This window comes from Solenopsis invicta, chromosome 12 (assembly GCF_016802725.1).
Source record: "Solenopsis invicta isolate M01_SB chromosome 12, UNIL_Sinv_3.0, whole genome shotgun sequence".
In the NCBI taxonomy this organism is placed as follows: Eukaryota; Metazoa; Arthropoda; class Insecta; order Hymenoptera; family Formicidae; genus Solenopsis; species Solenopsis invicta.
In genome coordinates, this window is record NC_052675.1 from 11,934,530 (window position 1) to 11,947,049 (window position 12,520).

Genomic DNA, 12,520 nt, shown 5'->3' on the forward strand with positions numbered 1-12,520 from the left:
TATCGTCGCTGTTGTATTCACCCCCGAGTTTATTCGTGGTCTTGCCAGGCGGAAAGGTCGATTGTGGTGTGTGCCGCTCTTGCGCGGGCTGTTTAATTAATCCGCCACCTACAAAATTCCTCGCGGCCGACCTGCTCGTTTCCCCCGCTGCGGGCTCGTAAAATCCGTCACGTGCGGCTCGTCAAAAGTTTTTAATTCACGCGCCGCGCTGATATCGAACGTGCCGCGGGGCAAAAATATGCGACTTTACTAACCAGGCCGGACATTTAGAGCGATTCGCGCCATAATTTCCTTGATTAAGCCGAGATAGGTGGCGGATTGCCAAGAAGGGCGGCATACCTCTCCTCGTCCGTTCCCCCGAGGGTGGTCGACGAGTGTCCGTTCGCTCGTAAATAACATCGCGAATTAAGCGTGTAATTTCCACGGGAATTACGAGCGGACCCCGCGGGTCCCGTCCCCTCCCCTCCCTCTCTCTTGTCGGTCCTATGTCCATGATATTTTTATTACTGTAAAAATGTCGTTGCAAAAAATTTACGATCGCTCGATGTGCGGCGCGACAAATCGTGAAATGCGTTGCCCGCAGCAGAATGACGAATGTTTAATACGTCGAAATCTCCACTGGGAAAATCAGTCAATATGGTTGAAATTAGTCATTTCACGAAAAGCATTTCAAATACAGCTGGACAAATAAATGACTTTTATTTAGCGGAAATGGAGATATCACCGAACAATTGGGCAAAATAATGGTATATAAATTAGTGAAAATAAAATTTTGTCATAAAGCACTCCAAAACAATGTTAAAATTTTTATTGCTTTGAAATTTTCTTAATCCATCAGCTTTAAGACAGAACGTAAAATATGCTCAGAAAACGATCAAGTAAAACTTTTTATTCATTAAATATTTTCGTCTATCTTTAAATTAAATTTAATTAATTAGGTCCGCTATTTAATTTACATGAAAAAAACGTTTTTGTCTGACGGAATTCATAAATGTTAGTAAGGTAGATAGCTACATAGAGTGTAAAATACAATTTGCGCGTGTAACATAGTTATATTTTTGATTATTACCTCTGGAATCTAATAAATTTAATTTAACGTTATTATGTTATTATCAAAAATGCATATAATATTAATGTTTTATATGTAATTAACATTTAATTCAGTTCATAATCTATTTTATAATATAAATTATATGATAATTCCATAAACTGCAAAATTTTATAACAAAATAACATATTTTGTAATACTTATAAAGAATCAAATCATAATAAGTAAAAAAACAAAAGATATATGAAGATAAGAAATAATTTTAGTTTTTCTGTAACTAATCTTAACTAATCTTTCGTATTTTGAGGCATTGGAAAATAATATTGATCGCGCGCGCAAAACAACTTTTGATATTATAAATTACAAATTTAGTCGACATAACTCTTGATAACTGTCAAAACGTAATCTCCGCGATGACAGTAGCTCACAAAGTAAGCACAGCGAGAGAACCAATCAGCATTACGGAAAAGCGTCAATAATAAACTTTGAGAGATGCGAGTATCGATTTAATATGCACTTTTTTTCAAATATGATGTGTATGAACAAAATTTAATTTAATTATTTAATTTTTCAATAATTATTAAAATTATATGTATCATAAATATTATTTATACATATTGTTATACTTGCACAAATTATTTTACATTAAAAAAATTTTTTTATTTAAAGGATATAATATTATCAATCTTTAATTGTAATAAAATCAAAGAGAATAATGAAAATTGAGATATTAATGTTGGGATTCAAAATACACTCCGTACAAGTAATGCGATAGGTTTATATGCAATATGAACTTTGAAAATTGATGCAAAGTCATATTGTTACTGTGCGCAGTTTAATATGCCATTCATATCGGCATTTTGTGCCTCGCTTTTAAGATATTAAATGTCAATGACAACGGTAAATATGGGGATTTCGACGGTATTTCATTGGAGGTTTTGAATACATGTATGAGACCCAGTACGCATCTGTTCCTCCTGATTGATGAAATAGATTGCGCCTTTGTGACACGCACCTGCGTCTGCCACATTCATTCACGTTCTATTTTGGATTTTCCTTAGGCACATATTGCGAAGTATAAAAGATACATTACTTTCGGAATGGGCTTTCCGCGTGCTTCGTAATCTTACGACTGCCAGCTCTCGCGATAAAATATCGAAATCGTTTTATTTTGCTTGTACATAGTAATAATACACATGAAATAACCAATTTTTTAATCAATAGATTTTTATAAAATTCTACTTTCTGTAAAATTAATGTCTGTATTTATTAAGTGAATGGCATAATTGCTTTGCTATTTCTATCATATCTCACATAATTGCAAAGTAATTATTTCATTCGACCCAACTTCATTTTATTTAAATGTTTTCTTAGCAAAGAATTTTTAAATAACATTTTAAATTTAATTAAATTTAATTAAATTTAATTTTATTATTTAACAGGACTGAAATTAGGACTGGAAAAAATTAAGATAAAATTGTAAAATGTAAAAATGAGAGAAAGCTCCATTATCAGATTGTCACGTCTAATTATATTTTGAAGTATGTTAGAATATAAAAATCATCACAAAAAAATTTTTTTCTTTTTACAAAACTGTAATACTAAATACCACATGTTTCATAAATATTTTAATATGATAATGTAAACGCTTTAAATGAAGGTTATTAAATTTTCAACCGTTTTTTCACGTGGCTTCTTTGTGGTAAATTTTTATTACTGCGTAACAATGTCGAGAAACGCTGTTCTCTCTCTCTCTCTCTCTTTCGTTGGGAGTTTTTGAGCCACTAATGAGACAGACTGCTTAATTGTGTCTGCGTTAATTACAAAAATATCTCGCCGGGATCAGTCATGTTTTATTACGCGTTCTACATCGCATAAAGAATGCCCAGTAACATTTGATATTATTTTGCTATTTTGATAATATTTTCCACGAGGTTTAAAGCAAATAAAGACGTAGGTATTTGAGTAGATGTAGTATACGAAGAAACACAAGATGCATTGATGCGATTATCTTTTTTGGCGTATGGCCAATGTCGTTAGATGGATTTAAAAAAGAGGAGCCAGGAGACATCTGCATTGTTCTCACCGTTGAAAAAACGCGGAGCGCTCTTTAAAAGTAGCCGAAAGTTCGGGCGCAGATAATTCGTTCGTCAAAGTTCCGCTCCATAAACTCTCCCGTTCTTCTCCCATCTCTTCTCGATCTCTTCGAGAAAAGATTGTAAATAATTAAACTAAGTATAAAATTCAAAGTTCTACGAGGCTGTACGCACTCGTTGCAGAAAAATTCCGGAGCACGACGTGACGCTGCGCATCAGCCTCACAGGCAGTCCCTGCTCGTTAAAACGCCGCGACCTCGCGGATCGCTCCTGCAGCCGCTTTTTTCCCTCTGTCGTTGCCATTTATTGCGCGCAACAGCGTTGATAGTGCGCAAAAACAATCCTTTTGAACTGGGCCGGCAAAACATTCCGCTTGTCGATGGATGTTACGCGGCTGCGACAAGCCGTGCGCATGCGTTACGCGAATTCGGCCTCGTTGCATCTAAATAAAAAACATCCGAAAGCTTTTGCGCGATATTTGCCGGGTACTGTAATTGCCTTAAAGGTTTTACACGGTTTGCTCGCGCTGCGTGCGTATCCTGGCCATCCGGGCCAGGATTGACAATTTTTAACTGGTTTCATAATTAACTTTGAAGCATTTTTTTTTGCGTGGCGTTGCATTTTGTCTATTCACGAAGATGATTCCAAATCCTACTTTTTTTAAAAGATTAATTCTTTCATTATTCATGCTTTGCCGTTTAATATTGAGTGAGTGAGTGAGTGAGTGAGTGAGTAAGTGGAAGACAGAGTTTAAAATTTTTTTCCCAATTATAGATATTGATGTACATTAATTTGGTATTTACCCCTCATAAAATTACACTTACTGTCTTTTTTAATAAATAAATAAAAAATTAGACAAATAAATAAACAAATAAAAACAACGTATATATAATTATATTTTCACAGAAAAAATTGTGTTTTAATCAAATATATGTATAGGAAAATTAGATTTAAAAATTTTAATTTGCAAATTATTATTTTAAAATCTTATTTTATTATTTTTTTAAACAGTCATTTAACGATTATTCAGTGACTGGTGCAGTGACTCTAGTATGAAACGCACACACAAATTTAATTTTCAATTAATTATAAAAAATTGAATTATCTTTTAGATCCCCCTTATAAAACGTGTTACTCCCTCCCGAAAACTTCGAGAACCTGCTACTTTGGTGAAGGATAAAACACGTTTTTTGCTGCAGCCATCAATTCCGAGAACTATGGTCATCTGTCCCAAAATTACCCTATTATTTCACCGTGCTTCAAGGGACTGGTACCGAACGGCGTGATAAAGTCATCTGGGCTTTTTTTCCCTAAGATCAGCTCCAAAATCTATTAAAGAAATCGTCGGTCGACACACGTCGCAATCCTCGTAAGTCGTTTCACGCGTCGTTCGTTCGCACCTGCTCGAGCGGAAGCGAAAGAGCAGCGAACGACGTGATTCACTTGATAGACTGACGCGACACGACGCGGCCGGCGCAAAGCGACTGCATCTCGCGGCGATAACCCGTCCCGTCCGTTGCATTCCTCATACTTTCCATTTTTTATGACACTCCACAACTCGATGGTGGCGCCTACCACAGGGTATAGGAATGTAGGGGGGGAGTAGGAAAGGGAGGAGAGTCCATTGAGTCGACCTCGGAGGGCGAACGAGTGCGCGAGAGGTCGCTGGTATTTCCAATTTCACAGAGCGTGGGTTAACGAGGCCCAGGAGGGGTGGAGAGAAGTTAGGGCAACCACCCTGCGTAACTTCCCTACCCGCCGCCAAAACTGACGCCGACGTCGGGCACCAGCGAGCGCTCTCGTTCCCGGTGCACCCCTTTAAACGCGGCTACCTCGGTGCACCCTCCACGACCGGGGGTTCCGGCACATTACCTTCGCTGATTACCAAGCCCACCTCGCGGAGTATGTCACCCAGTCACCCTCGAGACATATACCTTCCGGTATTCGACGACCCTTCCGCGGGTATGGTAACCGCATCTTCTGAGAAAGTAGAAATGAGAGCAACCCTCGATATTCGATTGTTTGATGCGTTATGATCGTAATATAGGGTAAGATGACGGTCAACAACCCGAGTAGGGCATTTAACAGAGACGGTGTGCACGTGCTGTGGAGTCTTTCTCGCTGCGCGAGACTACCGTTTCTTGATCAACGATTTTTAAAAAGATCCTTGCATTGCATCGCGTTATAAACTTTCGTAACTCATTTGCTGGGTTAGGTAATTATTAACTTAAAAAAATTAACAATATGTTATCTTACCACTTTGTCATCCCCCTCCCTCTTTTTCCTACACAGATACATTCTTAGGTATGCAAATTTCATGATAAAACTTAAAATAAGTATAATAATATTTAATGATATTAATAATATATAATACTAATGAGGATGGGGGAAAGTCGACTTCGCTCGTCACCTTCGTCTAGTTAAATGGTTCGAAGTTTTCGCAGAAAAGAGTCATTCAACCGCTAACGAGCACTTACAAGAAAGTCGCAGGACCTTGTCGTCGGGCTTGAGTAAGCGCGTTAATGTGTGTGTGCGGGTCGATTCAATCACCACAATAATTTATTATTGATAACAGCGACGAGATAGCAGAATAAGATACTAATAAATTTTAATTATTTAATAAGTTCCTCTTGGAAAATATTTTCGTGTTTAAAATATATAAACGCACAACAGCAATATTAAATTACGAATATTTTTGTGTTGCAGGGCAGCACAGAAACTGAATCTGTCGTCGAGCCCGCATCGGAGACGTCGCTCCGGCGACGAAAACATCGGACCTGACGAGTTGCCCATTTTTCCCAATGGATACGCCGCGCTCCTTCTCAAGTCACCACCTCCGGCACCACCCGCCCTTCTCAGGAGGATAGGCGTAAAGGAGCTCACCGGGGTCGGCAAGGTAAGCCCTTATCGATATCGCAGCCTCGGGCGCAGGCGACGAAGTTTCGCTCGCTACTTCGGAAAATACCCGACCATGAATTTCTTCAGCCGATCGCTTCCATCACAGCAACGGCGAAATCCATATAGACATTTTTCGTCTAGACATTTAACCTCTTGTATACGCATATACCTCGTATGTGATCGTGTTTTTTAAAAACAAAATTATGGAAAATTTGATATAAGAAAATAGTGGAATTTTTTAAATTGTAAAGAAAATTCTTTATAAAATTCTTTATATGGAAAATGATGCAACGTTATTTATATACAATAATATTTTTAAAAAATGATCTAAAAAAGAATAAAATTTTTAACAGACTTGATTGATCTACCCAGTAAGCAAGTTATTATTTTAACAACGTTACTAAAATGATATTTAATATGTAACATTTTAGAGTATGTAGTTTGTAATGTTGTATACAACGTCATCGTGAACAAACTTTGACACATTTTGTGGTTTCAGTAACATTGAAATGAGTGTTATGCAATACTGCAAATGAGGTTGCATTAATATTTTTTTGACATTTGAACAATATTTATTCTAATTTGCAAAATAACATTTCAACAATGTTATATTAATATTTTTCTTACGTTAGATTAATATTTATTCTAAAATCTACTTAAAATTGTATGTATCTCGATTGAGTTAATAGATCGAGGTTCCAAAACGTGTTCTTTCCCTTTCCCTTTGAGAAAAATTTTATTCGAAATATCATGTACAGTATGTACACATAACGTATATTATATCGAGTAAAATTTTTCTCGGGGAAGATATTTTGGAATGTAGCTCGAGTGTAAGAACAGTTAAAGTTTATTAAAAGAAACACTTGTTTGGCACTTTATTGTTGTCCATCGAGAAATTCGCCTGTCTTTCTTAAAGATTTCAAGGAGCATCCGTTTACATTGTAAAGATTGATTTGATGACCTCGTACTGCTGTTTCCTGAATTCCTTGAGAAAGACGGACGAATTTCCGGATCGATCACTACAGAGTGTCAAACAAATGTTTCTTTAATAAACTTCAATCACTGATCTTACATTCAATCTGTTTACTCATTCGATTAAGAAAAGATACTTTTTTATTAACGAATTGAATCATTATTGCCATTTTCGATTAATTATTTGGAGACCGTTTGAAGAAACATATTCGTTACTGTCACACAGCACGATATTAAGCATGAATTTTATTGTTATGGTTATACAACTTCATTTTAAAGCACATTTATAAAATATTTGGAAACAATATTATTAAAACGTCTTTTAAACATTTGAAAATGTTATATTATTAGGTAATGTTTTAAAAGCATTTATACAATATTATATAAAAACATTGATTGAAAATCATATAAAATCCATGTTTCGAAACGTTTATTTAACTTTCCTTGCTTTCTAGGTAATCTAAAATTACTTAATTAGTCGAATTTAATTTTGGAATTTATATTATTGTAAATAAATGTTTACTCACTTGTTAATTCAAGTTTAACACAGTTTTTGTGTTGTTAAAATTTAATTATTTCAAATAAACTTTAATAAGATTTATAATAGTGCTAATTTGCTCTAATATCTTGTAATCTATAAAGTTGCAAAGTGTCAAACACTGACATAAAGCAGTATTAAGACTGATGAATTTTCATTCAATATGTTAATGTAAGAAAAATACGAGTAGTATTCTCGGAAAAATATATAAAATATATATAAAAAATATAAAAAATATATTATAAAAGTCCACTTTTCGCAGTCGTAAAACAAACTGCTTTTGTCCGAATTAATCAATCAAGCATACGAACGTAGCGTGTACACATCGCATGGTAATGGCGTCTGCACCTCGATAGGATTTCCGCGTAGTTTAATCGGGACAGAAGAGCCCGCAGAGCAGACTTTCGCCTAGCCGTCTGATCCGGAAGCACGGTCGACTTCCGCTCGTTTCGTTTGCGCGGCGCTTACCGTAAATCCGTGGTCGCTCAATTCTACCACGAGGGGAAGAACGTGGGCCTCCGGCAGCTATCCAGCGGAATTTCCGTCTTATGTGCACGCTATCCCTCGACGTGCGTGTATGCGGGCGAAAACAATCACGGCATGTGCACGGAGGGACGCATCTCTGATACACACAAGTGTTGTGTATACACGCAACGGACGTCAGCGAAGTGGGAATCCACGTTGCAGATGCATTTGCATAATGTGCGGGAGTAACGTTCGCCAAAAATTTAATCTAGATGATGTGATAAAAATTCATCTCGCTCTCTTATACAACACACGTATTTTTTACTCGCTCGTTCGGATAATAGTAGATTAGTAGCGTGAAAAATTAGTCCTTCATATGCAAACGCATCTCTCTACACATCTTTACATACATCAATTTGAAATAAAATGAGAAGTCGGTCCACGGATAAGCATTATTAAATCGCGTATAATTGTCGCGACTGAAGGTAGATCGGTAACTTCGAATCATAAGCATGATATGGATCTCGCGCACTTTATCCATATAATTTCTCCAGTCTTAACGTTGTGCGATCGTCTGATTGTCCATTCCTGGACGATGCTGTACACGTTCGCAGAAAGGTACGCGCTTACAAATCTTCGTGCGGGCGTGCGATTTGAAATGCAGATGAGCGTCTCGCACTGCTATAAGCCGCCTGAGTGCCGCCGCCATCCCGCGCGTTCCGAAACTACAACCCTTTCGTCGTTTCCATTCTCCGTTCGTCGGTGAGAGAAACAGAGAGGGAATGGGGAAGGGGAAAAGAGAGGGAAAGAGAGAGGTAAGGGCAGGCGTCGAATATCCGGTTTAAACTATCAAACTGGATATCCGCAACGGAAGCCCTCAGAAGCGGTCCCAAGTTCGCCGCTCGAAACGCGAATAGAGATGGTGAAGATAGAGATTGGGCGGAGCGAATCAGGCTATTCGAGAGCTCTCTCTCGACTTTCAATCGCGCTTGCAGACTTGCTCCGCGATATAGACGCGCGCTGCGTGTACATCTCCGGTGTCCCTCGGCACTTTATCTGCGTGCAAGCCGTCCATACGAATCAACATCCGTATCTACACAAGATATTGCCGGTTCCATAAAAGTTATATGTGGCATCTGAGATTTTCAAAGAAAATATCAAAAGAAATAGCATTTCTTATAAAGTCCTCTCTTTAAATATTTTTTTCGCGAACCGCATTTTATGTGTAACAAACGTAAAGCTGTAAAAAAAATGACACTTTGCAAGACTCTCGATTGCATATATCATTCGTTGGTTCACTCAATTGTAGATTTTATTGCAAATTATAAAAGGCGACGATGGTTTCGTATTAAGTTTGTGCGCGTGACGAAATGGAACGGGTTTGATCAGTATGTTGATGAAGTCGGACGAAACGAACCGAGCTTCCCATGTAATCTCCAGAGTGTACGAACGCGGTGTGCTTAAATATTTGCGCGGTGGATAACGACGAGGATCACGCGACGACGACAAAGCGATTTGGCCGCGGTCTGAGCGTAGCCGTCCGTATCTCCTGGCGCGCGAGAAATATAGTCTGCAAGTATGCGATATGATGAACAGGACATATTTCCACAGTACTTAATTATGATCGAGTTATACCGAACGTACAAGACCCATATTAAACTTTAGAAACGTCTGCGAAGAAGGGTGGTTTTGCTTTGGAAAAAAAATAAATATACTTTCCTATAGTTTTTTTGAACCATGAAAATTTTCCTAACTTTAAGATATAACATCACACGAGTAAATAAGAGTTAAAATGTGTAAACAAGACGTAGACGAAGAAATACATTTATGTCCATTAGTGCAAAAGGTAACGTGAACGGTAAACCGGTCTGTGGAACCATTACAATTTTTCAACCGTTTCACATTACACGTTTCCAGCAAACAATAATATGACCACTGCAGTGTTTGGTGGAGATAAATGGTATACAAAGGTACTATGAGTTTAGAGTACCTCTTGTTGATGTCAAGGAAGTTATTGACAAATAAAGTTGCGATAGCAGTCTGTAAGATCCACATTATAATTTAAGGGTTTAAAATTACGTTACATGACAGAAACACAAAAAAATTGAGTTAATCAGAGAAACGCGTAATATTACAATCATTCCCACGATTAATTGCTACGCTATATGCGTGTATACATTGATGGTACACAGTGTAATACATCATGTTTTGATATTAAAAATATTATCAAAAGTGATTTAAATAAAGAATTTATAAAGAAAACAAGATACTTGTGAATTCCAATTTTATCAGAATTCTAGAGAAAAAGAACAAAAGTGTTATCAATTATGAGAAAAATTTGGAAATGAAATACATACTTTGTATAGGTACCATTTCTTTCGGAACATAAATTTAACCAAGATTGCTTTAATAATTTATGATGGAATTGTTGATCGCCGTATGATGTTCTGCTCTTCGACAACGACCGACTGATTTTCTTGCAATCGGAGAGGATCCTGAGGGAGCTTAACGCGGTCGGGTCTCAGGAATTCCGGTGAAGCGTGGGCCATGGTATAGTATTACATGAAAGGGATGCTCGTTATGTTTTGAGACGTGCATCTCCCGGCGGGATAAAAGCCAGCGGCTGCGCCGTCGCATAGCCGGCGACCCGACAGACAGAATTGTTTTTCGAATTAATTTGTCAGAAATAACGGCTTATTGTTTACCGACGGGTGAGGCTAATTAAAGTGGAGGAGGCGGCGACTGCGGAAGGACGCGGAGGTAAAGCGCCAGCGTTTCTTCAGTAGACCGGCCATATTGTTACGCGAAGAACTTCTCCGTGAACTAAGTCGCCCGCTTTTCCATCCCTCTCGTTTCCTCCGTGCGGTATCCTCTGAAAGGAAATATCCTTCAGCGGAAAATAAAGTTTGCCCACTGAAAGCACGAGCGCTAAGCGCGTTTGACTCGCATTAATTAACGGGCTTTTCCGCAATCTGATGTCGATTCCTGGGATTTCGGTTTATTCAACTCCTCGATTATCTGCCCATTTCCACGACAAATTTGTTATGCGAGTAAATTAAGAAATTTAGCGAACTTGTATTGTTTGTGCAAAACTAAATTTGTGATAACTGTTATATTATATAATTTTGGCATCAAGTTAATTTTCTTCTAGTAATTTTGTTCGTAACGCCGCGGAAACAAATTTTTATATACAATTATATGTGAAATTTGTTAGTGTAAAATATATTAAAATATGTAATGTATGATTCATATACATAATTATATATATATGATTATATATAAACTTATATAATTTATAAAAATCATGCATTATTATATACAATTATATATAATTGTGTACAATTATGTATATATTTTAATATATATATATATATACAAACAAATATCATATATAATTATGTATAAAAATTTTTTCTCGAGACCCCTTGCTATAACATGATAAATTTATAATTAATATTTATAATTAATATTTATTTTTTTTGTCGAGCACTCTCGAGTAATACTCTCAATAAACAGCTTGAGCATTACGTTATGATCTCTCTTTCGGAAATCGTTAGACACAAGTTGGACGCATCTAACACACAGTTCCTTCGAATTATATATATGTATGTACATGTCGCGGCCTCATAAATAGATCCCAACTTACTGCCGGTAATTACCGCTTTCACAACAAGCAGTGGAACCGTACATACGGGAGCTGCTTCTCGAGGGGTCTGTCGGATATTTAGTGTCCTCGCCGAGGAAGAGAGAGAGAGAGAGAGAGAGAGAGACGCGAGTTAAAGCCATTCGCGCAAAATGGAGGACGCGCGCGATGCTTTACCAGGGCTTCGTTCTCGTTTAGAGAAGACGAGTTGTCTGCAGTTACGAGTGGCCGCTTGCTCGTTCCTAAGCACGCCTACGTTTGAGCGCGTTTTGCCAGAACGTCAGAGGGACTTTAGAGCCGCCGCAATCCCTTTCTACCTCCGTTTCTGTTTCTGGCGGTACTTTCGGTCCGCTCTGTCCAGCTTCCAATTTGTAGCGCGGAGTATCGCGGCGTGTCATTTCAACTAAAGACGAGACAAAGCTGCGATATCATACCAGTAGTATGCTTGGGTATTGCAACGCGAACATCATGCAGCGAGATACATGAATAGATTGTTTTAATCGCGATAGAACATTACGATATGTCAAACGGATGAGAAGCTCTTATTGTCATGAGATGAAAATAAGTGTTAAGAAGAAAATAATTGAAGAAGATAGCTTTGATTAAAAAAAGTCAGTAAGAAACAGTTTTTTTACTAGGATATACATTTTTTTTGTCGACATGTAATGATTTTACTGATTGTAGAATTCAAAAAATTTTAACACTGAGAAAAAAAGTTTTTTGGAAAACTAAAATATTTAGTTCGGTACGTGCAATTAAATATTGAGTTGGTTTAATTAAGTCTTGGTTAAAAAAATTTGACAAGAATGAACTGTCTTTTTTTTGTGCAACTAAATAACCGTTGAATCAATCTAATATTT

The 12,520-nt window shown here is 37.3% G+C and overlaps 1 protein-coding gene across 3 annotated transcripts in view; it reads left to right on the forward strand.

The window, feature by feature from the left end:
* The window catches only part of LOC105208223, a 518,645-nt gene that overhangs the window by 364,385 nt on the left and 141,740 nt on the right, over positions 1-12,520 (forward strand). For all 3 annotated transcript variants that reach the window (XR_005576059.1, XM_039456060.1, XM_039456061.1), the window contains one exon: positions 5,851-6,040. Coding sequence is in view for 2 of the 3 variants with exons in the window: in XM_039456060.1 (XP_039311994.1) it covers positions 5,851-6,040 (190 nt within the window). In the remaining variant the exon portion in view is untranslated. The remainder of the gene's footprint in view (positions 1-5,850; positions 6,041-12,520) is intronic.